The 25,563-nt window shown below is 36.7% G+C and overlaps 2 protein-coding genes across 3 annotated transcripts in view; one reads left to right on the forward strand and one right to left on the reverse strand.

The window, feature by feature from the left end:
* The window catches only part of LOC107089333 (pyroglutamylated RFamide peptide receptor-like), a 19,537-nt gene extending 14,787 nt beyond the window's left edge, over positions 1 to 4,750 (forward strand). Inside the window, exons 5-6 of the mRNA XM_015382063.1 lie at positions 907 to 1,004; positions 2,799 to 4,750. Of these exons, the coding sequence (XP_015237549.1) occupies positions 907 to 1,004; positions 2,799 to 3,196 (496 nt within the window). The 3' untranslated portion in view covers positions 3,197 to 4,750. The remainder of the gene's footprint in view (positions 1 to 906; positions 1,005 to 2,798) is intronic.
* Positions 4,751 to 8,787: 4,037 nt separating this feature from the next.
* polr3a (polymerase (RNA) III (DNA directed) polypeptide A, 155kDa) overlaps positions 8,788 to 25,563 on the reverse strand; it is a 39,550-nt gene continuing 22,774 nt past the window's right edge. Inside the window, exons 18-31 of one of the 2 annotated variants that reach the window (XM_015382519.1) lie at positions 24,466 to 24,603; positions 24,040 to 24,210; positions 22,527 to 22,640; positions 18,743 to 18,778; positions 16,745 to 16,831; positions 16,572 to 16,654; positions 15,078 to 15,248; positions 14,647 to 14,740; positions 14,419 to 14,511; positions 13,995 to 14,159; positions 12,912 to 13,076; positions 11,361 to 11,492; positions 9,549 to 9,681; positions 8,788 to 9,466 (exon numbers count right to left, since the gene is read on the reverse strand). In XM_015382519.1, the coding sequence (XP_015238005.1) occupies positions 9,318 to 9,466; positions 9,549 to 9,681; positions 11,361 to 11,492; positions 12,912 to 13,076; positions 13,995 to 14,159; positions 14,419 to 14,511; positions 14,647 to 14,740; positions 15,078 to 15,248; positions 16,572 to 16,654; positions 16,745 to 16,831; positions 18,743 to 18,778; positions 22,527 to 22,640; positions 24,040 to 24,210; positions 24,466 to 24,603 (1,731 nt within the window). In that variant the 3' untranslated portion in view covers positions 8,788 to 9,317. The remainder of the gene's footprint in view (positions 9,467 to 9,548; positions 9,682 to 11,360; positions 11,493 to 12,911; positions 13,077 to 13,994; positions 14,160 to 14,418; positions 14,512 to 14,646; positions 14,741 to 15,077; positions 15,249 to 16,571; positions 16,655 to 16,744; positions 16,832 to 18,742; positions 18,779 to 22,526; positions 22,641 to 24,039; positions 24,211 to 24,465; positions 24,604 to 25,563) is intronic. The other variant, XM_015382528.1, reaches the window with a different exon arrangement.

A 25,563-nucleotide genomic window follows, 5' to 3' on the forward strand; every position in this document is an offset into this window, starting at 1 on the left:
GTGAGAGTAGTTTGACTGACGGCCGCAACGGCACTGTTTTCTTTACATATAGTAAAAATAGCTGTTAAATAATTGTTTTCACTTTGTTATAATGTGATCCAGTCAAACGGTGGACGACGTTTCAATGTGTAGGACACCAGTACAGATTTGAAAATTTACAACAAAGTCCTGAAGATATCACAGAATATTACATAAAATGTGTTTAGACTGTGCCTTTATTGTGTTTTCTTGTTCCTATTCCCCTATAGCAGTTTCAGCAGCTCTGTAGAATAATTAGGTTTTAGTATTTTGCACCTTCTACCTATGTTGTGTCTACAAATGCGTACTCAATTGTAAGCACATTTTGTGCATACATTTTTTTAGATTTTTGTGGCCACTCTGGTGTGTGCAAATAAGTATTAGTAATGGGATTTCTTCCATGATGCTTACCTTGCAGAGATAGCTTTTCAAAAGCCTTTTAATGAGTTTCGATAGAAAACAAGGAATAAGAGATTGTAGGAGGTGAGACTGTTAATGGTCTTCTTTAACAAAAAAAAAATCTTAGACTTTGACCTCCTTCGCTGTTCTTTGATGAATAAGAGATGACCTCTGCTTTCTATGTGGACTAAACTCCTCTGGCCCTCAAACACTCATCTGGATTACAAACACAAATAATATCTTATTGATTTTGAAATGAACCATTATGGTCGACAAACACTGGAAAATCTAAAGCAGAAAGTCTATGTGTTCTTTCTCCACAGCTAAGGTTCAGTAGAGCAGATGCAGTATATGTGTAGCTGTAGGGATCCGGACTGATCCCTGCAAATCATTTGTGCTTTTATCTTTGAAAACAAGAACGTAAACAGGATTATGCTTTATCTGTCACATAGCTCTGCTTACTCCTATATGTTACTGTGTCCTTTACAGGAAAAAGAAAAGAGCTGTAAAAATGATGGTCACAATTGTCCTGCTATTCACCATCTGCTGGGCACCATTCCACACTGTCCACATGTTGTTCGAATACAGTAAGTATAGCTTATTTAACTTCTTATGCAATCTTTATATGTGAATAAGCATTTGTATTTAAGTTTCTATCAAGCAAAGGTAAAGGAGTTAATAACGGGTTGTGTCATCCTTGGCAACAATACCTTCCATAATATTGTTTGCAAAAAGCCGACAATGAGTCTCTGACATCTCTTTGGAGGAGATTTTATCCACTTATTTAGGGTTTTCAAGCCAGACCTGGCTTTGGTCAAAGCCTGTAATTAAATGTATGGTTTCGACTAAAAATCATTTTGGTTTTATTTTATGACATATTCATCTGCTTTGGATTTTTTTTTCCTGTCATATAACCAAGTATGTGGGCCTCCATATTGCTCAGCTGGGAAAAATAAATAATGTTTAAACAATTCTGGCCATTTGTGAAGGCTCAGAAACAGAAAAGGTGTCAGGTTAAGTGGAGGTTAGTTGAGGACCCAAATGCAGAGATGTGTCTCGCTGATTTAATTAATGGACAAATGGTAACAGAAGCATAAAGCCATAAACAATAAAGAGGAAACCCAAAAAACAAGAGACACAAGAGAGAAACACACATGAGGAGCAGTTAATGAAGAGCAACCAGCACTGATGGGAGACAGAACCATAAGTGGAGTAATCAGTTAATTGGGAGCAGGTGTGGACAGAAAAGAGCCAAGGGGAAAGGAAAAAAGGGCACCAGGGGGCAACAAAGATCAACCAGGGAAAACAGAGCTTAACTGTAACTAGAAAACAACTACAATAACATAAAACCCAGAAAAAACAGATTGACATAAATAAAAATGTAAATGTAAACTCAAATAGAAACTAAAACAACGAAAGAATCCACAATCGGTGGGATCAATGCAAATGGAGCCTAATAGACACACTATAAGCAACAAACGACAGCATCAGAAGGTTATCTTAGTTAAGTAACAAACGACAAAATCCATACATACAAGAGCAATGGTGGCAGTTCCGAACCACGCTGTCATGTCGCCTCAAAGAAATATTAGTGATAAAATAAGAGGGGTTTTGACAGCCTGTGATACACAAGGCAGTAAGAATGAAGAGTCTGTGGATTTCATTGATTGCTTGACTGGAGGAAAGCAAGCAATTCTCACCTCAACACACAGGTTCCATAGGAGAAATGTTTTTTTACATAAATGACCCCTGAATGCTGCCAGATGAGATGTTTTAACACTGTTCTTTGTTTACTTTGTTGACTATAGTTATGGCAATAAAGTTCTTTCAAAAGCAAATAAAAAGAAGGTTCACATTTTAAATTTTAGAGGAAATCACCTGATGTCTGTGGAGTCTATTTTATACCTATAACTAATTGAATACTTTTGGCTTATCTCATCCCCTAAAAGCTAATCCTTATCCTTAAATTTGTGGACAAGAAACCTTAAAATAAAGTTTGTGGATTTAATATGACTTATTAACTTCCACTTAGAGCTGAATTTAATATTGGGACAAATTTCAGATGTGCATTTATGGCACTGATCATAAAAATGCTGTTCATGGTAGTTTGGTACTCTTAAAATTTTCCGTTCTTGTTCCTGAATCAAGAACATTGTTCTTATTTGAAGCAAAGGACATCTGTAGTTTTATTATTCTGGAATCCTTTCTGATCCTCTCTACAAGTCTTTGTTTTGCTTTGTCTTTGCTTTATTGGCTGTTAACAGAACTTATTTTTTCTTATCCAAACTCAAGTTTGAGGTGAGCTAAAGAGACTGACTTCTGATACCTGATAATGCCTTCAATAATTACATTTTATTATATTTTTGTACGTAATTGTCTAGATGATCTGGAGAAGAAGTATGATGACGTCACCCTGAACATGATCATCGCCATTGTTCAGGCCATCGGGTTTTTCAACAGCTTCAACAATCCAATTGTATATGCCTTCATGAATGAAAACTTCAAAAAAAGCTGCGTCTCTACCCTCTCCCACTGCCTCCGTAAACCAAACCACCAGGGTGCCGCCACAGTGGCTCCGAGACGGAGTGTGCAGTTCATCAAACCCCAAAGCAGAGAAGCATTCGTGAACACAGATGAAGGCAAGAACGTGGAGCAGCACTCTGCAGAGAAAGGCGCTCTGTGCTCATCGCATGGAGAGAACTCTCTGGAAATTATTGGAGAGAAAATTTCCACCATCCAAACTGAGCTCCCTCCAAATAGTTCCTCTCAAGTCAAATAAGACATTCAGGTGCTTTCGCTCAGCAAATCTCTTGTTGGCCATCAACTGCTGTCTGAATATAACAGCAGTTCCAAGACTCAACTACTGGAAAAGGCTCAAAGCTCTGCTGCATTACTTGTAGTGGCAGCCGCCAGAGCAAAAGTGATTAAAGCGCTCAGGAGAAGGATTTTATTAAATAAAAAGGAATTTCACTGTAAATAGATGAAGTAACAGAAACAATGTTGAGACATGAGAACAAGAGTTCATGATCGAGACTGAGAACTCATGTGCTTTAAACAATGTTTTTTTTTGTCATAATGGGATCATAACGTAAGCAATGATCTCTGAGCATTTAATGCTGTTTCATCATGATTGAACCTTTACTTCAGTACTTTGGTTTTCTGCCATATTAGCAACAATTTAGAGATGCTGACAAAGACAATTTACAAGACAAGCTTTAAGCACCAAACACAGGCTGCTATTTTGCTTTACTGATTTTTGCTTTTGGTTTACCTAAATCAACTCATTACACTTCATGCTAATCAAGCACTTTTTTGCTGGCATGAAACTACTGTTTACAACGATTTCATGACGTGGCTTAAATGTATTTACCTTATTAACTGAATGTAACTGTAATTTTTTTTTTTACACACAGGACTAAAACTCAGATTTTAAAGGCCATGCTCAATGCAGTAAAGTTTGAATTCATATGCAGGGTTTGTAGCAAACACAATGGGTAGAGCAGCAACCTGCAGAAGGTAGTAAGAAAACATGTCTGAGGGATTATCACCCTCTTTTGGCGTAAAGGTTTGCATTTATAAGCACATATGACTATAAATGTATCCCACATGTATCTCTACACGATTAAATAAAAGGTTGTCCTAGTTTAGTAATAAATGTCAAAAAAAACATATATGGTACTGATTATTTACACACAAACTAATTTAGATGATTAAAGTTTTGCTTGTACTTCAGTTTCCCAATTCAAAATTCAAACTCTTAAAATTTAGCCTATTAATAGGGATATCTATCCACTGTACAGTTATTTTTTTACTATCCAACACTTGTTTGTGGTTTCTTATAGCAGGACTTACTGAATCAATGTTGCTTTCCATAGAGGTAATCAAGGTGTGGCTCAGCTGAAGCACACTTAACCCTCTTCAGTTAGTCTGCTTTGAGTCTGGTGTCACATCTTCTGCACTTGATACATCTTCTATGGATTTTTAACAAACTAATTTGTTTATTCCTAATTAAGCACAGCTTTATATAGGTCATTCAGGCAGTTTAGGTGCTTATGGCTGTGTTGACAAATGGCAACTTCTGTTGGGAAATCAAACATTTTAAAATTTCTTTAAAAGAGTACAGTTGCACTGACTTTGTAGTTGATAAAACTATCCTTTTTTCTACCACTTCTATGCCTGTGTAAGGCACTGTGAGCAGCATGCTACTTAAGCAATGACCTTTTTTAAAGCTAATTTTACTTACTGAGGATGCCACTAAGTGTCTGGACTCTTAATGATGATGTACTCCATAACATGACAATATACAACTTTTGACTATGAAAATTCCACTTTAATGGTCATATTTAATTATTTTTTATTTTATAAAGCAAAAAAAAAAAAAACACCTTAGCAGCAATTAAAACCAAACATCTGACATATTTGTATTTAACCTTTTTTTTTTTTTTTTTATAATAATCTAATTAAGAGGCAACCAATTTTTTTAGCCTGTGATCCCAAAAAAATGACAATGCAACAAACTGGTGACCTTCTAAAATCCATATAGATACTTAAATAAATATTATATACATAAATATTAAGTGAAGAAATTATAATTATTTTAAATAGATTGTTTTAAGTGGCAGACATTTCCTGAATTTAAATATATATTTTTATTTTTTAATGGGGCATTTTATAATTTAATGGTATATTTAATTTATTAAATATACTAGATAAATACATTTTACATCTATTTATTTCATGGTTAATTATTCCATGGAGCATTTATTTTTCTGTATTTCACTAACTTCTTTTAACCCTCATACACCTCACAATGACCCCACTGTAGTAACCCACAAGCTAATTAATTGAGTTGAAGCCTGCATACTGTGAAAAAGGCTATCATTCGAACTTAAAAAATAATAATAAAATAAATGAATGAAAAGTATCTGTATGCTCAACAGTTATCACCATGAGGATAATAACAGCCTTTAGCAGCGTGGACCAATTTCAAGTGCTTTTAAGGAATGCATAATGAGAGTGACTGGTCTTTACCATTTGATTTCTCATCTGGGGGGGTTTAGTGATGGGGCCATTTTCTATTATGGGTTAGGTCACTTAAGAGTTGTATTGCATAAATATAGATCTTTAAAATGTCATCAGTCATTTCTACCCTTTGCGAAAAGTGTTCTTCAAAAATGGCAATGCCTTTCTACAAAGCAAATGGTGCAGTAATCTGCAGTAAACTTTTATATAAATGCTTTCAATATATGTAGATGGGCTTATCATTGAGATTTTACACAAAACTACCTTAGATAATCCTTTTTTGAAAATTCATACTTCAGCCATTTCAAAATCTGTCCTTGTGATTTTCTAAATGCTAAGCGGCACTCAAGGTACACTAATGGCCGTATATCTCTTGTTCTGCTTTATTAAGTAATCCAAAATTAAATGTTAATCAAATGTTAATGTCAATTAACATTTGAGTTCCTAATTTAAAACATATCCTTCAGTACTTTGCTGCAGACCCATTGCGTTGCTGATTTTCATTTTAACTTTTATTTACACATTTAAAAAGTATTCACACCCCACCTATTTAATTCTTTAATATAACAACAAATGTTAGTGTATTTTTTAGGGTTTTATGCAACAGACCAATATGAAGGAATGGCAATTGTAGAGTTCAAAAAAATAATAATATGGCATGCATTTTTAGGTAGCATGCCATGGGTTTATACTTTGTAAATTGTTTTACAGCAGTTATAGTTGCAAGTTTCTCTAATCTCCATCCTCCCATTAAGGCTGACCAGCATTCCTGTCCTTTTGGTTTTATCTGACTTCTTTCTTTTCCACAAGTTGATGTTTTTATGAGCAATTTTTGAGTATAAGATCAGTGGAGTTTGCAACCATATGTATTTTTTGACAAGAGTTTGAGGGTTATAAGAAGTCTGGGTGCTCTGTCTTCTATTTCAGGGTAAACGAATGGGGAGCTTTAAAATAAATGAAGAGCAGACTTTTCAGATATTTGTAAAAATATTGTACTAACTTGTAAGCTGATTCTTATTAGCTTTATCCTTTTCAACTAGAACATTCATCAATGCACTGAGGCCCTATACCTTGACAGCCCCCCTCTTCTTGTCTGTTAACATTTTATCACTCTAAATAATAAAATAAAATACATTTGACTTGTTAGATAACTAGGCTTCCATTGGAATCTGAATATATACAATAAAATAAAAGCTGCTTTGTATAATGTGTTAAAACAAATTATAGCCTAGATTTATGTTGAGATGATATTTTGGCTTGATCTGGTAATTATATCTTGTAATGACAGCTTGGTTTTAATTCACAGTTTTGGACAAGGTTAAAGTCACAATAATTTAAATCAATCAGGCTTGTACTATTATTTTTTTTGCCACTCTCCTTATTTTAATTCTTTATTTATTGATGCATTTTCTTTTTTTGGGGTGGGGGGGGAATTAATAGGACCCGTCTTTGCTTGGTGCCCAGATATTATCCCACACCTTACCACAAGTGTCATAAGTCATAATCTTGATTGTTCTGAGTTTTACAATAAAATACCTTTCTTGCATCTCATTTGATCATGCTGGCATCTTTTTTGTAACAACTGTTTTTAAATATTACCATTACAAATATGTGAATGTATGAGGTACTAGTGTGAATTTATCATTAGACATTAAAAAGGCAGGGACGTAATGACAGTAAAATAGAACAAGACAAAATTAACAACAGAGTACAAGAATGATAAAAGCATTTAAAACATCCATTTAAATATCAGAAGAAAATAGGACCTCCTACAACAGCCTGTGTTTTTCTAACAATTTAACATATTGATATTTAAAGTAATAACAATATTCATATATAAAAAAAACATTCCAGCTTTTATTTACACTTACTATGGCAAAACTAGATAACTAGAAGATTGATTAACATTCAGAATCAAAAATGCAGATTGTCGTTAGCGTAACTTGGCTGTATATGTCTTTAACTGACCAATCAGAGGACAGAAAATTGTGATGTTTTGGTAGGCCCCCTAGCTGGTCCCATGCAGGGAATCTGATTGGTTGAAGGAAATGTTCCTCATATTGTTAGGGTAACAGCAGCCAGCACTGCTGGTTCTGAAGGCTCTGGGGATATTTGAGCGACATAGCTGAAATTGGATTGGACAAAATATATGCCAACCACATAAACGCATTACAGCAAAGAGAAACGCTACAAAATTAAAAGAATATGTTGTTTGGAATAAATTAATACAGATCCATCAAGCCAAGACAAAGTGTGGAGAGAATTTTGTTGCAGTGCAGGGTGGCAATACCATGTCAGACCCAGGAGAACCCCAGTCAGGAGGCACCCAACAGCACTGAATATCTCTTGGCAACGGCTTTGCCTTTGAACCACAGAGCGGTCAACCCTGATGCCTCCCGGTAAACTCAACCTGCAAAGGACAGAGTAAAATGGTCCGAAAAGGACCTAATAAAAGAGCCAGGACCAACATCCTCCAGGGGGCACAGGGGTTGGAGATGACAGTTGACCTGGGGAAGAAGCTCACTTTCCCACCCATCGTCCAGACCACCTTGAGGCCTGATGTTGTCATCTGGTCAAGGCAAGCTAAGAAAATCATCCTGGTGGAACTGACTGTGCCTTGGGAGGAAGGCTGTGAGGAGGCCCATGAGAGGAAGAACATAAAATACCAGGACCTCATCATGGACTGCAAAGACAAAGGCTGGCAAGCATGGCTGTTTCCAGTGGAGGTCTGGTGTAGAGGATTCCCAGCAGTCAATGTGGTCTGTGCTCACTGCACTTGGCATATCTGGCAAGGAGAGGAAGACAGTTGTGCACAAGATTGTGCAGGCAGCAGAGAGCCTCAGGCTGGTTGTGGTTTAAGAGAGAGGAGGGGGGCTGGAGGCCTGGAGATGGTCATTGACCTGGCCACCACTGCTGACCCGCCAGCTGGTGGGTGTAGCGGTTAAGGGTCGAAACGACCCGTGAAGGTTGGGCACCGTCTGATGACATCAGCTCCAGGCCAAAAGCCACCCACAGTCACATTAGAGAGTGGCTGTACGTATAGCATCACGTGATGTATTGAACAAATTTTTATTATAATAAAAAGTTGAGGTCAAAAATTAAGAAGCACGTGGGCTACTAAAAAAAGAGGTCTTGGTTTACCAGTAATTGGTGTAAAAACCTTAACTTAAACCATTAAAAGATTAACTCATCTAAATCCTTTATTGTCTTTTAGATCCAGATCTTTAGGACTAGTTATTTTCTTAGCATCACTGTCAACAGTATATCATTAAATGTAAACAGGTATTTAATTATAAGCCAGACAACAACCATAACAGAAGAAAACAGTCATTCACCTCCAACTTTATTTTCATTTTTATTATTATCCTTCTCCATAGAAACACAAATATCTTTTCAAAAGCATAAAACAAACAAGGAACTGTTAAATAAAAGCTGCAGAGTAAAGCCTGGATAAATTCATCAGAGAAAACTTAACTCAATGAGAAACTAACTTTCTTCATGATTAGGAAGGTAATGAATCATTACTCTGATAGTCTTTATACCCATCAATAGTCTAATGGTCTTTTGGTTGACTTTGGGAACATCAAGTTATAGAACTGTAGAGGAATAGTTAAACAGAAAATGGTAGAAATGTTTTTGTATTTATAATCTTAAATTATTTGTGCGGATTGATAAAATATATCACTATCCATCCCAGGGTGACGGCTTTTAGAGCATCAATCTAACAGTCAAGACATCAGGCGGCGATGCGATGCGTAAAGAAAAATCCAATTTCTTTGTCGGATCCTTTAAAAGGAAATTGGACTCCCAGCAGGCACTTTTTTGTCTTGAGAAGCTGAGTGCCTAAGCTCGACACTTTCATGCCGTTTCTTTTGTTTCTATGTGAACAGAGGTAAATGAAAGTCTGCATTGTCAAAGAGGAGCGGCCTGGTGACAGGAGTGGGATCCTTGTCTGCCTTGTGTAGGAGTTTAAACAGTCCTGTTCCAATGTTCATTGGGATTCCCATAATGATGCATTCAGACACACCTGCAGCAATAAAACACAAAGCTTTAACACCAGGGTATTACGAAACAAAAGGCTAAATTAGACTTTATAATACAACGTTTACCGCAGACTGAGTCCTTTTGTCCGAAGTAGGCCGCATCAAAGAGGTGATCGGCTGTTTTCTCAAACGAAGCCAACATGAGGACACTCTCCTTCATTTTGGCCAATCCAAACCTAGTGATTCCCAGGATCTCACCCTTTGCAGAGAGGACTGGATGTTAAATGAAGCATATAAAAGGACACATCTGCTGCTGCAAGATACGTACAGACTAAGTAAATACAGTAAGGCACCCGAAGCATTTTCCTTATTAACAAATGTTGAGGCACAGATTCTGGCTGCATCACGTCAATGAAGTCATTTCAAAGCAACACATAACATTAAAGCCCTCTGCCCTCGGAGAGGAAGAAGAATAATAGACACAAATTCATGGTAGCTGTGAGTCAGAGATGGGGGATCTGGGGTCAACAAGTCATCTCTATGTGTGAACAGCCACTGAAGCAGGAGAGTCCAACGTGTACAGTGAATTAACCTGTGCAGATTGGACTAACCTGCTCCAGTGGCTGTTCAGAACAAATACATGACTTAGAGATGACCTTTTGACTCTAGATCCCCCGTCTCTGCTTTGAGGGAAGAAGTAGTATCTGATATTTTATGGTTACAAAAGCATTGAGTGAATGTGGGTCATAAAAAAAGGGTCTGAAGCATGTTTTTATCACCTACACTAATCAGGCCGTAGATGAAGATTTTGCAGCCCATGACTGCTGATTGTCTTGGATCCAGGTTATTACCATTTGTGGACTTAATCAATAAAGCAAAGTACTGTATTTTCCGTACTATAGAGCGCACCCCACTATGAGCGATGCCGACCAAGGAAAAAAAAAAAAACTTGAAATGTACATATAAAAGCCACAACGAGCTATAATACACTGATATCTACTGAACTGTCTCCCACCTAACCTGTAGGGGGAGCTCTACATATAGCCCCTGAAGTAGGGACAAAGAAGAATGCTAGCTCCCGTGAGCTTGTTAGCTCAAAGCAGTAAGAGCTTCTACTGAAAAATGGGGCTTCATCAGCTCTTTATTTCAGCTCTGCAGCAGTACAGCCCAGTGTCTTTATCGGTTCGGCAGCTTTAATGCGGCAAAAATGTCAAATTGTGTGAATTTGTTCTCCGCTGAGCCTGCTGTTACCATGTCGTTGTGCTAAATGAAATTAGCCTCTTATTCTTTCATTTCCAACTCTGACTTCCCCCTCTGGCGGTTAGGAAAAGTCCACAGAAAAGTCGCACCTTCTTATAAGCTGCATGGTTCAGAGAATGGGGGGGGCAAAATGGCGGCTTATAGTCCAGATAATACGGTAGTGTTTTTCCAAGCTAAAAATCAATTATATTTCAACAAAAAAATAAATACATGAAATACTGTAAATTTGTCTGTTGCCTTTGTTTTGCAATCTCCCTTTTGATTTGGGAATAAAATCATGTATTCTGTCCTCTAAACACTATGGGCAACATTTCCCAGAGACAACATTTTGCCATGTTTTTCATTTTAATGAAATCCAAATGTCTGCTACTGCAGGTAAAGGAGCAGCTGTTGCAGCAGGCACTTAAGGACAAATCATGATCACTGATCAGCCGGCTGCTGGCCAGTCTTCTGAACTGATTGTCCACCTTAAGCTACTGGAGTAAAGCGGACAGAATACAACTGGGCACCTCTCTTTCAGATTATGATTTTCAGAAATCGTGAAACTAATGGTTTTTCTTTCACCACTTTGCATTTAGGTCTTAATGCATGTTTTTTGTAAAATAAAATCATAAGAAAACAGTGTAAATGTGGTTGTAACATGTATAAATGCTTGAACAGAAGGAAAATGTGTGTTACCTTGTAGGACATGAGATCTGCCAGAAGCATGACGTGACGACGATCGATGCTCATGCCGTGGTTCACCATGGTGTACTGAATCTCATTAATGATGGTGGATCTCGCAGCCTCAATACCTAAAGTCTTCTCAACCTAAACAATAGGACATCAAATCAGGTTGATTTTGTTTGGTTTTCAAATTATTGGTTAGAAGCCACCAGCACAAAAAACATCTGATTGCTTGAATGTAAACAAGCAGCAGGGGAGGAAATGAAAAAAATATATCAGGATTCTTTTGAAAACTCCAACTAGATAATGAACTCCCAAACAGCATGGACACAGCGTCATACTCTGAGCATCATTCGGTTTCCTTCCACTCGCTGTGGACTATTATAGTCTTTAAAACACAGGCAGGAAGCCCAGATCATGGACAAGCCTTTTAAGCAACAGACAGCATAAAGAGAAATGTAAAGGGTTTGCTCCTTAAAGGGAAAATAAAAACACCAACAAACAGAAATTTGTGTACCAACAAATGCACAGCTGTACACAATTTGCATGCCTTTATCATAATTGGTAAATTGTTTTACTTTGAATTTTGAAAGGAAGCATAAAAATAAAAAATGTGGTTAATGCAGTTAATGCTCAGCTGTTGTGTGGGTGTGCAATAAAAAGTCACTCACTTAAAGGCAGAGAGAAAAGTTCATAAGGGTTCATGCTCTTTCCTGCCATTGTTGGACAAAACCAGTTATCCATGTGTTTAAATATCAGTTTTTCATCATCCATTAGCCCCTCTGTTATTTTTTCCCTTTCTGCTCTGCCTTTTTGTTTCATTAGTCATGCGGGTTTAGGTTGGTGGGGTAATTTCACTCTGAATTGTCCTGTTTGGCTTGTGATTTTCAGGAGTTGATGCAAACACAGCAGCAATATCCAGTCAAACTTCCTTCATTGACCCGCATGGCCTCAATAACCATTGCTGGACTGAATTGTAGCTGATGCAACTGTGCATACTGCACTGATTTTAGCTTTTTTGAGTCCTTGTGCCGCCTGCACTGCAGCCCGACAACATTCAGAGTGAGCTTAGCGTAAAGCATTAGCTAAAGATTAGGCCATTAACGTGTTAACGTCAACGTCAGGACAGAGATACAATAATAGTTTACTCTTATTTAACTGCAAATTAAACTAGAATCATTGCACAACTTTACAGCTTTGAGGATCTTGCAGCGACACAGAAGAAGCCGTGTCAACGATCCTTCAAATGTATAATAATGATTGGGATTTTTTTATTTTTAAGAACTAATTTGTATTTCTGTAGAGACATGTTTCACTGTAAACATGTTAATCTTAGGGATGCAGATGTTAGTGCAAGAGCCTAGGGTACTTCTGCATGGACTTGTGCGTTATGGCATAATTGTTAGGTTTACTGGGCTCTCTGAATTACCCTTAGGTCTTAGTGTGAGTATGCATGGTTGGCTGCCCTGGAATTTAAGTGTTAATGGGAGCAGAAAAAATGATGTAACAAAAACATTATCAGCTCCACATAAAAATCTATATTGAGCATGCTGTGACCATTACCTCAAACGTGTTGTTTGATGTGGTCCGGCTTCCATTGACACCATGTGTGGCCATGACAGCTCTCAGGTTGTCGCCCTCCACCAAGAGTTTGTACTTGTTCTTTCCGCTTTGTTCGTCGATGTGAATGACCGCTCTGGCAACTTCAGGGATTCCCTGAACCACTACCTTTAAGGACAAAAAGTGGTAAGACATGTATGTAATCACAAACACTTATTCTGCATTAAAAATTCACCTCAACTTAAGAGAGCTATAGTGCTTTCTTTTCTCCATCATCAGATTTAAACCTCAGCTCAGAAATGTAGGTAAAATAACCATAAATCTACTTGACATATAAACAGTTTAGATTGAGATCTTTAAGCCACATGGTAAAAAATGCATCAGAAAACTGAATTCCATTCATTTGCTGCATGGATAACTTCATTTCAGACAAATAAGTAAAAATATAATAAAAATTAAAAGCAATAAAAATGTAAGACCCTTAAACAAGACCAACAGAATCAAAATACTACATTTATCTGTGTGCTGTGAATCTATATGCCATTGGAACTGAATGAAACTAAGCTGTTTATCCACTAATTTAATGGATTAGATAAATTGTCTGAAAATCAGTTTTCAATCCACAAAGGAAACTTTTGCCGCTTTCAGGTGAAGATAAAAGCTGCCTAATCTTCTCTGAGGTCTCTTTTCCTCTTTGAAGCTGAACAGATCAGTATCTGCATGAAGTATCGCTTCTTGACATGACCATAGAGACTTAACATTTGGATTTAAAAGTCACCTCGTTCCATCCTGCTTTTCAAATCGATGCTCAGGCTTGCAACTGTCCAACAGAAGCAGGGTGTTCTTATCATGTTCAATAAAAACACACAGATTAAGCAGATTGAAAAACTCTATAGAGATACACAGTCCTGGTTTCCTGGGAGCTTAATCACCAAGAGCTGTACCTCATAATACAACAACATAGAATCAAATTTCTGAATTTGTATGTAAAAAAAAAAATACCCCCAAAAAACAAAATTTTATTCAGATAATGTAATTCTGGAGTTAATAAAGCAGAATTTACAAAGATCATACATTTATTTTTACCTTTGGAAGTTCTTCTTTTAATGACTGCAGTACGTAGTACATGGAGCTTTTGCTGTTCTCTTGTGGAGACACACAGACCACCGCTTCACCATGCACGGCGATGTTTGCAGGCTTTACTCGTAGCTTTGACATGCATATCGAATAACGCACAGTTTCTGCATTCACCTGGTGGACAAGAAATTTTGCTAATTGAGCTACAGGCAGTCAGGCAGCAGGAAGTTTTCTCAGAGCAAGAAGCGTAAAATATCTTTTAGACAGCTGTGAAACAAAGACTTCACGGATGAATAATGATGATACTATAAATTAATCAATGGAGAGTTTGCCTACTTAGTCACAAAAAAAAATATTATGCAAAGCACTTAATTTTATGTCTATATTTTGAAACAAATGTCAGTTTGTTCCAAGTAACAGGAACAAGATGTACCTCCAACCGTAGCAGCCTTATTCTCTCCAGAGACAGCTTCACCAGAATGAAGCAGTCATCGGGTAGAAAAACCTCTTCAATATACTCTGAAATCTGCGGGGTTAGGAAAAGGAAATGTCGATTTAATAAACTTCAAAACTCAATATTGTTTACGTCTCAAAGAGTCCCTCTTTGTAAAACAATTTTTACAGCAGAATAGCACCCGATTCAGGCATTAGGGAAGATTACCTCTCCAAGAAGAGTCTTCTCAATTCTGCCCTTCACCAGCCGGGCAAAGTCGGCGTCATCCTCTAGATCCAAGTGGGCCGTGATTATAGGGGTGCTAAGTGGTGAGCAAAGAACTCTCAGTAGCTTATTCATAATAAATTAGGGGAGCATTTATAACTGTGATACATAATGGTAAGAAGAACTCGTTTTAGTTAAATACTCTGAATTAAGTGCTAAGCAGCCTTTTCAACATGATTCTCAAATAAAGTTAGGCTGACCCATTAAAGAACATGCTCTTATTCATTTGAAATGTGATTATAATTGAAAACCTGATCTATACAGCAGAAAAGAATTGCAGCCAATTTTTTAGACTCATCACTTCAAAAAAAAAAAAAAACCTTTCCTCTAAATCGACCCGTTAAGGACACTGAATTGTATTTGTAATTACTTGCCTTATATTCTTGGAAGCATTAATAATTTCTTTGATGCGAGGCACCCCCAGAGTGATGTTCATCGACGCCACTCCAGCAAAGTGAAAGGTTTTCAGTGTCATTTGAGTCCCCGGCTCGCCAATGCTCTGAGCGCAGAGGGCCCCGACGGCTGAACCTGGCTCCATCTGAGCTCTTCACAAAGAAAAAAAACGGTTTGAATGAATCAAACAGCAAAAATCATGGAGTAACCTCTTAAAATACAGGGTCAGAACATTTGATTAATACAGATCATGCAAGACGGAAATGCGCTGGTATATGACTCTATGAGATATTTAAATACTTTGTATGAATTATAAACTCAAAAATAGAAAACAACTGGGGACTCAATAATATTAGGGACACGCATGTAAATGCTAGGTGATGAAACAACAGTGAGACATACATGATTCAAATTTAAAAAGTATGTTTTTGTAATAACCTCTTCTAGCATGGCTGGACAAGCAGCTTTGCCCGTCCTCCTGACTTTGGTCAATTTGTAGCAGGCTTTGTACCTAGCAGACTGTTCATTTTTTGGTTTCTATGACAACCAGCAAACATTGCTTCCTTTGGCGAGCCATGCATCCTGATATTTGCATTTTCAGTGCAATGCATTATACTTTGACTTCACCTGATGAATCTGATGCATCTGATGTCACACATACATTAACTATTTTGAAAAATTAGATGGAATGTTGAAAGAAGAACATTTCAAACCCTCCAAAACAACATTTTTATGGGTGTTAACAAAAAAAAAATCAGAGCCTCTAATATTTAAAATTGAAAAAAAAAAAAAAACTATAAAAAAATGGGAACTCTGTACTACATGGCATAGGGAAAAGACTTTTTTTAGGAGTTTATTTCTTTCCATTCCTGAAAGATGTGAAACACCTTCTTGGGCTTCTACCAGAAAAATGTCTATAGCATCAAGAATAAATATTCTACTGCAGAGGTTTTGATATAGACCCACACCGACATACATACTTTATCTTTTTCACACATTACTTAGTAGTTTAGAAAAGTACAAATATTATTTAACAAGTTAATGCCAGGAAACACTTCCCATAAGTGTTGTAAACAGACACAAGGAACTCATTGTATTGTTAACAGCTTTATACTTGAACTGTCTTCTGTATTCTTTAAACTGCAAAATTCTGTTTATTCAAAATTTGTTTCCATCCTTCACAATTTATACTGAGACTTCATTAAACAGAAGTGGACTAACTTATTCAGTACAATTATCATCTTTAAAAATCATGGATGATATTCCATCAATAGGAGATGAGATATGCATCATTTTGATGTTGAGCTTTGTAGATACCAAAAGTTTGAATAGTCTGAGAGTGAATGAATGCTTTTGTGAGGTGGGAATCATACTGCTGTGAAGGAAAATTTACAATCAGACTTTCACATTAGTTTTTCAAAATGGAGATTGATGCGAGCAACAGATTTTAGGGAATCCTAACATGAGTTTGGTACCTCATATACTTGTCTCTGCAGGTTCCTAAAAACTTCTCTAGTTGGGTTGGGGTTATTCGATCCAACTGATAGAGAACCTTTGGCTGCAGGGAATAAAAAATGTAAGGTCAGATTTGGAAGTGATATTATATCTAGTGCACTAAAGAGCAGAAACTTTATTAAAAAGCCCATACCTCAGTAGTCCCGTTATCATTGATGCCGTATTTATCTCTGGTCTTCTTGATCCTTTCTGACATGACCTTTATAAATTTCTTTATTTCCTAAGGTAAAGGGAAGAGAAAAAAATAAAACATAAAAAGGCCATTTATAAACAGTCATTGAATCCTTCAGACTGTGGTGACTGCAGGCTGTTTTCCACATGGGTTCATTGTCATGCAAAAGTTAGACACTGCAGTACGCCTTTTAAAACTGGATGCAATGCACTAAATTACATTGCACACCTCATTAGAGAGGAAAAAAAGCATTAAAGTGAGCCATTAGACATTAAATGCATCAGTGTGATGGACAAAGATTATTGCAATTTGAACCACAAGACAGGCTTAAATTGAAGGCAACTGGACTTCCGCTCAGTTTTTCCAGAGATGCTTGGACACCTTTCCGTGAGTCTTTGCCAGTTCTGGTGACTCACACCAGAGCAGTCCATAGTTAGAGCACTAATGTATTTAAGCAGCATGGAGGTCCATCTTTCTAAGCACATTCCAAGACAGATTTAAATGAACAACGCTGGGTTGTTGGAGTCTGTTATTTCGTATGGGTTTTGTGTTTGGGCATTTGATTCATATTGTGTTTGTTGCCTCAGAGTGAGTTCAAGAACCAATCTGTAGATGGCTGGAAGCTAAACCTACAATCCTCCTCCTATGTTCAGTGATGGCTTTTCTCTTAACAGAGAGGGATTCCTTCAATCATCTATCAAACCATCTGTCCAAAATCTGAATTTGTTCATGGAGTTGCAAATGTACAGCTGAATGTTACTGGCATTTCTGTGCTACAGCGTGCATTTGTTGAGTTGTTTTGTTTCTCCAACAAAGTCCCAACAGTCCTTGCTGCACTAGAACCCATATTTCAAAGTCGCTCTGCTTTGGTTTGGGCGTTGTCTTTGGAATGGACCAGTGTTTTGTTGGGTTTGAAATTCACATATGTTTAGAGAAAATCTCAGAAATTCCTGACACATACAATATTAGAATGTACAGCATCCCTCCGTCTTCTCCTCTGTGTAAGATGCAGTGCTGCTCTTCCTGTTTTTTGTTTTGGACAACTTAACGAATGCCCAGTTTGGATAACCAAATGCTTTGTTTGTGTTCTTTTTGCTTCTCCTCTCCTATTAAGGGAATATTGTCCATCTGTTAACTTCAATAACAAAAAGTATATGTTCCAGTGGATGATGCGAGTCAAAATTCAGATAATTGTCCGTGTGTGTAGGTTTCCTGTTAACCTCAGTATTAAAACTGCCCTTGTCTTCAAAGTGCACAGTACCGTCCAGAAAGGGGAACATGTTATTCTTGACATCCTGGTGAACTTGATGTTTCTGTACACTCAGTTAATGCGGTTGGTGAAAGCCTCGACTTTCAGTTTGGAGATGATGTCACTGGCATAACTGAACCGGAGTGTTGGTTGTGTTCAGTTGTATGTGCAGAGTGCTCTGCTCTCCACCTTCTTCATGTTGAAAATTTTGCAAGAGAGGTGAAGGAAGCAGTCTTGGCAAAAAAAAAAAAAGAGCCATCACCGAACAGAAGGTTTGCAGTGTAAGCTCTAATGCATCTACAGTTTGGTGATGGAATACCTTCCAAAGAAATGACATAAATAAACCAATTATATATAAAATGGCCAAATAAATCGCCCCTGAGAGTTCAACAACCCAGGAAAAGGGGTTGGTTGTTGATTTGTATCTCACTTAGAATATGCTCAAGAAAATGGACCTCCATGCTGCTTAAAAACAAATATTGGCGCTTCAACTAAAAAGTGCTCTAAGGTGGGACAACGGAATTGATAAAGAGTCCTGAATAGGTGTCAAAATGTCTTCAGAAAACCTAGAACCAAATGATTTAAAAATTTACACAGGCACATTGTCATTTTAACATTAACACTGTTATTCAATATATTTGAAAAGAATAATCGTGATGGCACACCATTCCGGATTTATTAAAACAATCCAACATGCTTGGTCACTGTACCTCCAGGTACTTCTCTGCACCAGTCTCTGTTAACTCCTTCATAAAAAGAAGTAAAAGTTTACATTACAAAAGGCAAAAATCTTTAAAAAGAAAGGAAATACTACACCCAATAAGGAAAATTTTGCTCCTATAACACAAAGGTAGCTTTTAATGCTAATGATAGCATTTCAGTCACATTTTGTTATGAAATATTAAAATGCCTTATAGAAGAATGGAAGTCCCTTTTACTCATTTTGCGATAGCCACAAACTTTAATGTAAGACCATGGCAGAAAAATTAAAGAAAGAAAACCAGACACCATGCATGGGGCCTGTCATTGGAGGAGCTCTGGAAAAATCTAACTTTATGGCCTATATGAAAAATGTGTACGGTTAGCAGAAAAGCTAACCATACACATAAATATCAATAAATTTATCCCAATAAAATGTACTCAATAAAGTGTGATATGATATTTCTGACATTTCAATGCATTACATTCTAGGGTCACAGTATTTTTCACTGACCAATGTCTGATTTGATGTGTTTTGTTTTCAAAACAAATATTTCTAAAATGTCATATTAGAGAAGCTTTTATAAACATGGCAGATAAATTATGATACGATTGTACAAGCCTCTATTGTGGATGTTCTTCATATTCTTTCTGAGGCTTTTATTTTGTAAATATGAGTATTGAAATTGGATCTCTATGGAGCGAAGTAAAGAAAAATTGACATCATTATTGCCTTGAGTTGCAACAATATTAATGCGTTGGATTTGTAAGGTGATTTGCAGTTGACTTGCAATATGTGCTTTAGCAGAGGAAGCCAATGAGGTCACTTAAAAAGCGATTTGAGCAAATATTTTATTCAAACTTTTATAGATTTATCAATGTATCAATATACTGGTTGATCAATCAAGACATTAATCTAGACATTTATTTTCAAGGTTATAAAAATTATGACACATCATAAGGATATACCCTATGATTGAATGGGCGGATCCCAGAATATGGGTGTCACAGGTGGGGGTCTATATCTTACCATGGGGAGTCAAGACCATCATCTGGCCTGCCCATCACCACAAGTAAATTCTCAACCAACCGGAAACACTGTATCAACATACAAGTTTGCTATTTCATCCAGCCATAAATGCCTAACTCCTGAGACCAGATTCATACAGTTTGTATCTTGAAAAGAGGATTTTAGGCAGTGGCAGCTGGCCAATAGAGGGCGCTAGGGCACCACCGCACCCACCACTGACCCTGTTTAAGACATATATTTTAATATGATAAAATAATATAATGAATAATAATATAATTTAATTTTAAATTGAAATTTAAAATATTTATGAATATATATATTTTTTTAGATGTGCAAGATAAATATTTAACCTTCAGTGACTAGTAAAGCGTCATTCCATTTTTCGCCAGATTGGTGACATATTTTCTCCCTAGGGTGCAAAAATCCTTGCTCATAGACTCTCGTTAAAAATTTTACCAAAGTATATGAGAGCTTGGGGCGTAGCTCTGGTGCGTCCCGAGGTGGCAGGATGTGTATTTGCTCACCACCTTCTGCCACAATGCAGACATTTTGCGGGTGATCGACAGGTCGAGTCGCGGGAGTTAGAGATCCATTAGAGAGAGAGAGAGAGAAATGGTGCAAAAAATGTCCCTTTCCAGGACCTGGTTTAGTGAGAAGGCTCGGCTAACTGTATGTAGTGAGGCTAACACTTTATTCTGCTTTCCCTGCATCAATTTGTCCTAAACATCAGGATCTGACCCAGCATGGATAAAGACAGGTAGGACTGATTTAAAGCCCTTTTTTTTTTTGAAAAGTCAAAGAAAAATGAACAATCTTGGATTCACATGGAAAATAATAGTGTACTTTTTCTAGGTGTTTGTTAATTTGCATAGCTGCTCTTAAATACATTTTCAGAAAATAAATAGTTTTTATATATAAAAAAATATGAAGCTAATATTCTCCATTATTAAACTGGTACAATATTTTTTTTTAGGTTTGTGAAACAATACTGAGCCATGCAAAACACAGATTTCCCTCACAAAGCCTCAGAAGGGCAAGATTTATGTACAAAAATAAACCTGTAGATGAAATTATGTTTTGTTTTTAAAAAGTGTTTTTCTAATGTTTTTTGTTGTTGGCATTCATATAAATATAATGGTGTTATAACTTAGTATATTTGATTGGTTTTTGGTATAGGTCTATTTTGAATTTATATTAATCGATTAATTGAAAAAATAATCAACAGATTAATCGATTTGTGAAATAATTGTTATTTGCAGCTCTATTTTACACCTTAAATAATGTTGAGCGATTCAAGCCAGGCAAGTGGAACTGAGTCTATTTAATACGTAAGTAAAAAACCCTATATTTCTTGATGTTTTAGATGACATAACATAGGAAAGGTTCAAAGTAATTAGCAACATCAGAAACAACAGAGACAAACGCACTGGGCGGCTGAACTGGTCACATTTCAAACACATTATAAAATCCACCCCCTATAAAGGAATGCTTTGTAGAAAGATTGAAACGATATCAAAGGTGTTAACAGTGAACTCATTAGTGTTCCTCCGTTTGGTGGATCCAACAGTCTCTAGTCTCCTTTTTCCTCTGAATCAAAACAACTCTCTTACATTACAAACTAGCAGCCAGACTAAAAAATGCTGCTTGTTTATATAATTATATATGTACATATATTTAGATAGCTTTTACAGCAATAATCTAACTGTAACTGTTTTTGTTTGTTAAGGTATAACACTGCAGCTTCAGAAAGGTATTTTTGTTCTGGTTCAGTATGCTCTTTCTAAGATATAAAATGAGAGTTTGTAACTTTTATCCATTTTCTAGTTCACATTTCTGTTTCTGTGACCATATTAAAGCAGTTAGCTGTTATAACACATCTACAGTAGCATAGTGGCCGCTCATGTTTAGCCTAAAACTTTAAAAGCCCTCTAACAGAATAGCCTTAAAACAAACTGTTGAATCAAAGCCAGTCACTCAACTTATTACACCACCTAAATTGTTGATTTTACAAGTAAAAGATAATCGTTTTGTCCCTCCTGGATGTGAAACTAAGGAATAAGCTATTTTCCAGATGGAAGATATGCTACGTTTCTAGAAAAACAAAATGTGAAAAAGTTGGTATTAATGATGGAAGTCCTTAAACTGACTACGGCATCCTTGCTTTTCGTGTTGCAGCAATCTGTCAGCTGTATAATACAGCTGATTGAAGGACATCCACAGTAAGTGGTTCATTTTGCTGCCAGAAATGTTAAATCAATAATATTGATTCCAAGATTCCTGTTATTTATGCAATTATTGCTTTTATAAAACAGAGTCATTGCAAAAAGTAAGTGTAAAGTAACAGTTGGCTACCATTTAGCAAGCCTGCTGTAGCTTTAACGTCTGTAAGTCAGGCAAATATATCATAGTACCGTCCTGGTTATGCATTTATAAGCAGAAAATTATATTTTTTATTTTATTTTTATTTTTTTATTTAGTATATTTTATATAGTCTAATAATCCCAGAGGGAAATTACTTCTCTGCATTTAACCCATCCCCTTGGGGAGCAGTGGGCTGCCATTGTGAGGCGCCCAGAGAGCAGTGTGGGGTTAAGGGTCTTGCTCAGGGACCCAGAGTGGCAGTCTGTGGGAGTGGGGGATCGAACTCACAAACTCAGGATTCAAAGCCCTATGCCCTAACCACTAGGCCGTCACTCCCCAATAACACATAATAAAACAGATATACCACAATGATTTTAAACTTTGACATTTTATTTTTTTTTTACCTCCAAGAAGCTATCTCTGCAGCACATGAAGTCAGCCCTTTTCATGATGTTATCAGCAGTGAGGATGAGCTCGTTCTGACTGAGGGCAGGCTCATTTGGGCATGTGTAGACCGCCTGGGGAGAACAAAGAATTAGAAGCAGTCATTCATACAATCAGTCACTCGCAGAAAGGCGGTGACAGCTCAGAACGAGTGATTCAAATGAATTTTTAAATTACTGTGAACATGAGTAGAAACACTGACTGATGAGTCACATTGAGAACGTAAGATCCACATGGAAAATCAACTGTGCCAAGTTTTCACGTTTTCTGATTTGTTTTTTGGCAATTCTGAATACTAGTAGGATAACAAGAGATTCTATATCATGCAACCTGTCAGATTATTACAAAAACCGACAACAAGGAGACCTGTAAATATTGGAACTGACGGGAAAACAGAAAAAAATCCTATTATATTTAGAGATTGAAAAAATATTGTGAGTACAAGGAGTTGAACATAGAACATTTAAAGCACTGGCTGTTAAATTCAGATATGTTTATATCTTAGTACCCTTGATATGAAAAAGATGATCAATGTTACGTCCAACTGAATGTAAAAATTCTATTGTTAATAAACAAATTCAATGACTATTGCTGATATCTTTAGGATTTCTTAAAAAGAGAACTTCTGATTTCACAGCCTACACCACAACATGCGTTAGAGAAAAAAAAGAAAAAATAGAAGCATTAAAAAACAACACCGGGCATTCGCCAAATAAGAATGTCCACCAAAATTGGTGTAAACTTCAGTTTCTGCACAGCAGTTAAAGTGAACCTTAGAACATTATAGACCATATTCATGAAAGCACTCATTCATGAAATAAGAAAGAAGGAAAATACAGTGATCCAAACAATTATGCAGCAATTCATGAAGAAAGCCTTATTCTTTTAAAAAGCAGTTTGGGTTAAAGCAACTTCTGACAAAATCAAACAGACTTATTTCAGCCTTATTCCTGTTAACATTTTGAACCAAACCACCAGCTGGAAAATAAGATTTTGTCTTTCTAATTAACTCAACACTGGGCCTGTTAATTTAACCAAATGACACTGGAATGAATAATGACTTTCTAGATTAAAGAAGACTCCCATTGGGATGTGGTATTAACACTTTTCTTTCATTGAGTCAAAATGTTTGAAAATCATAAGCTGAAACCTGGTGTCGTTTATTAAGAAAAAGCAGACACGAACAAGAGGAGGCACAGTGTTTTTCTAAAAAAAACACTTACAGCTCATTTAAACAATTCTTTATTTCTCTTTCAAAGCAATTGTATATATATATATATATATATATATATATATATATATATATATATATATATATATATATATATATATATAAATAACTGGAATCTAGTAAAACATGCAAACAGTGTTTTGGTGGCCTGCAAATCTGCATATGTGTTAAGGAGAAAAAAAAAAAAACCCAAAGAAAACATGATGCTTAATGGGCCAACAATTTCTGGTCTTTTTGCTCACCCTAATATTGTCCAGAACTCTCTTAAACTCCAGAGGCTCATCCTTTCCTTCCATTGCAGCTGGATCCAGGCCGTCACCACCATAAATGAATTGGATGATGTCTCCTGTGGAGCTGCGCACGGTCAGGTCATACTGAGAGCATAGATCCTCAAGGGACTTCACCAAACGCCTCTATTAAAACAGATGTTCAGCAAGTTACCAAAAGCAAGCTAGCAAATTGATGGAGCCATTATTTATTCTTCATCTACAAAAAAAGTACAACAAATAAGTTTTTCTATGTACTTTTTGCCAGGGCTATGATGTGGTGAAAAAAAAGATGTATACATTATGCAGACATAAGCTTTTAGTTATTTATGAGCCACCTAACATCTGTAGAGTGATAAACATACCCCCTGGAAGAAGAGTGGATGCTTCCATTAGTATTACCTGCATGTATCCAGTCTCTGCAGTTTTGACTGCAGTATCTACCAGACCCTCTCGACCGGCCATGGTATGAAAGAAGAACTCAGTGGGTGTCAGACCAGAATAGAAGCTGTCGGCCACAAAACCTTTAGCAGCAGGCAGCTGGGAAAAGATTATCATTGAATCATTAAACATGTCTCTAAGTATTCTGGAAATGTCCATGAGGATGTTGATGTTACCCTGCTTTTCTCTCATTTTCTCCTACAGTTTATTTCTTTATCAATTAAGAAATAAGAACAGAGAAAAACCTATAATATGTTAGATAAGCTGGTATAACATCAACGACTGATAACAGGTCCATCTAAGACCAGAATGATGCATCACAGAAACAACCAAGCTATAGTACCTCATTCACCATTTCTGTTCTCCTATTTATTTACAATAAACTAATCATGCTGTCAGTAATATTTCTGATGCATTCAGTTTCCCTGTGTTTGCTGTATAAGTCTGTACTTGTGTATGTTTGTTTAATTTCTTTGTATTATGTAAAAAAGCTATATATTTTCCATGTTAGGAATAAAGGTTAATCTACCACCATTATTTAAAGGGTCCAGAAGGAGTGTGATAGTTCCTTACTCAATCTGCTCACTCTTTTTTTTTCTTTTAAGTAATTATTCACTGTAAAAAAAAAAAAAATGCAGTGTTTACATTGTATAATTTGAATGTGTATCTTTTGCTTTTATGTTGATTCTACCAAGATAGGGAATTGGAGACGCTTAGGCTCCATTTACGCTACCAACCAGTGTGGAGCTTGGCTCAAAGTCACCATGCTGAGCTTGGTTCCTTACGACCCTTTACACACCACTATAGCACGGTTCCTCGCCTCCTAGTGGCGATCTACGGTAGTACTGCTCTCTAGAGCTAAATAAATCAACATGGCAAAGAGTCAGGCGAAGAAGGCAGCCTTTGCTGAATATACTTGGCAGTCATTTTTTGGGAGGTGGATACGACAAACGATAGTCTAATCAGGGCTTACAGATGCAGGAAACAATGACAGGAGTTGAGGTTCATCACACTGCTTAGCAGAATCATCACTGGAAATCATGTGGCACGGTAGCGAAG

The sequence above is a fragment of the Cyprinodon variegatus genome, unplaced genomic scaffold (assembly GCF_000732505.1).
Source record: "Cyprinodon variegatus isolate N-32 unplaced genomic scaffold, C_variegatus-1.0 Scaffold12, whole genome shotgun sequence".
NCBI lineage: Eukaryota > Metazoa > Chordata > Actinopteri > Cyprinodontiformes > Cyprinodontidae > Cyprinodon > Cyprinodon variegatus.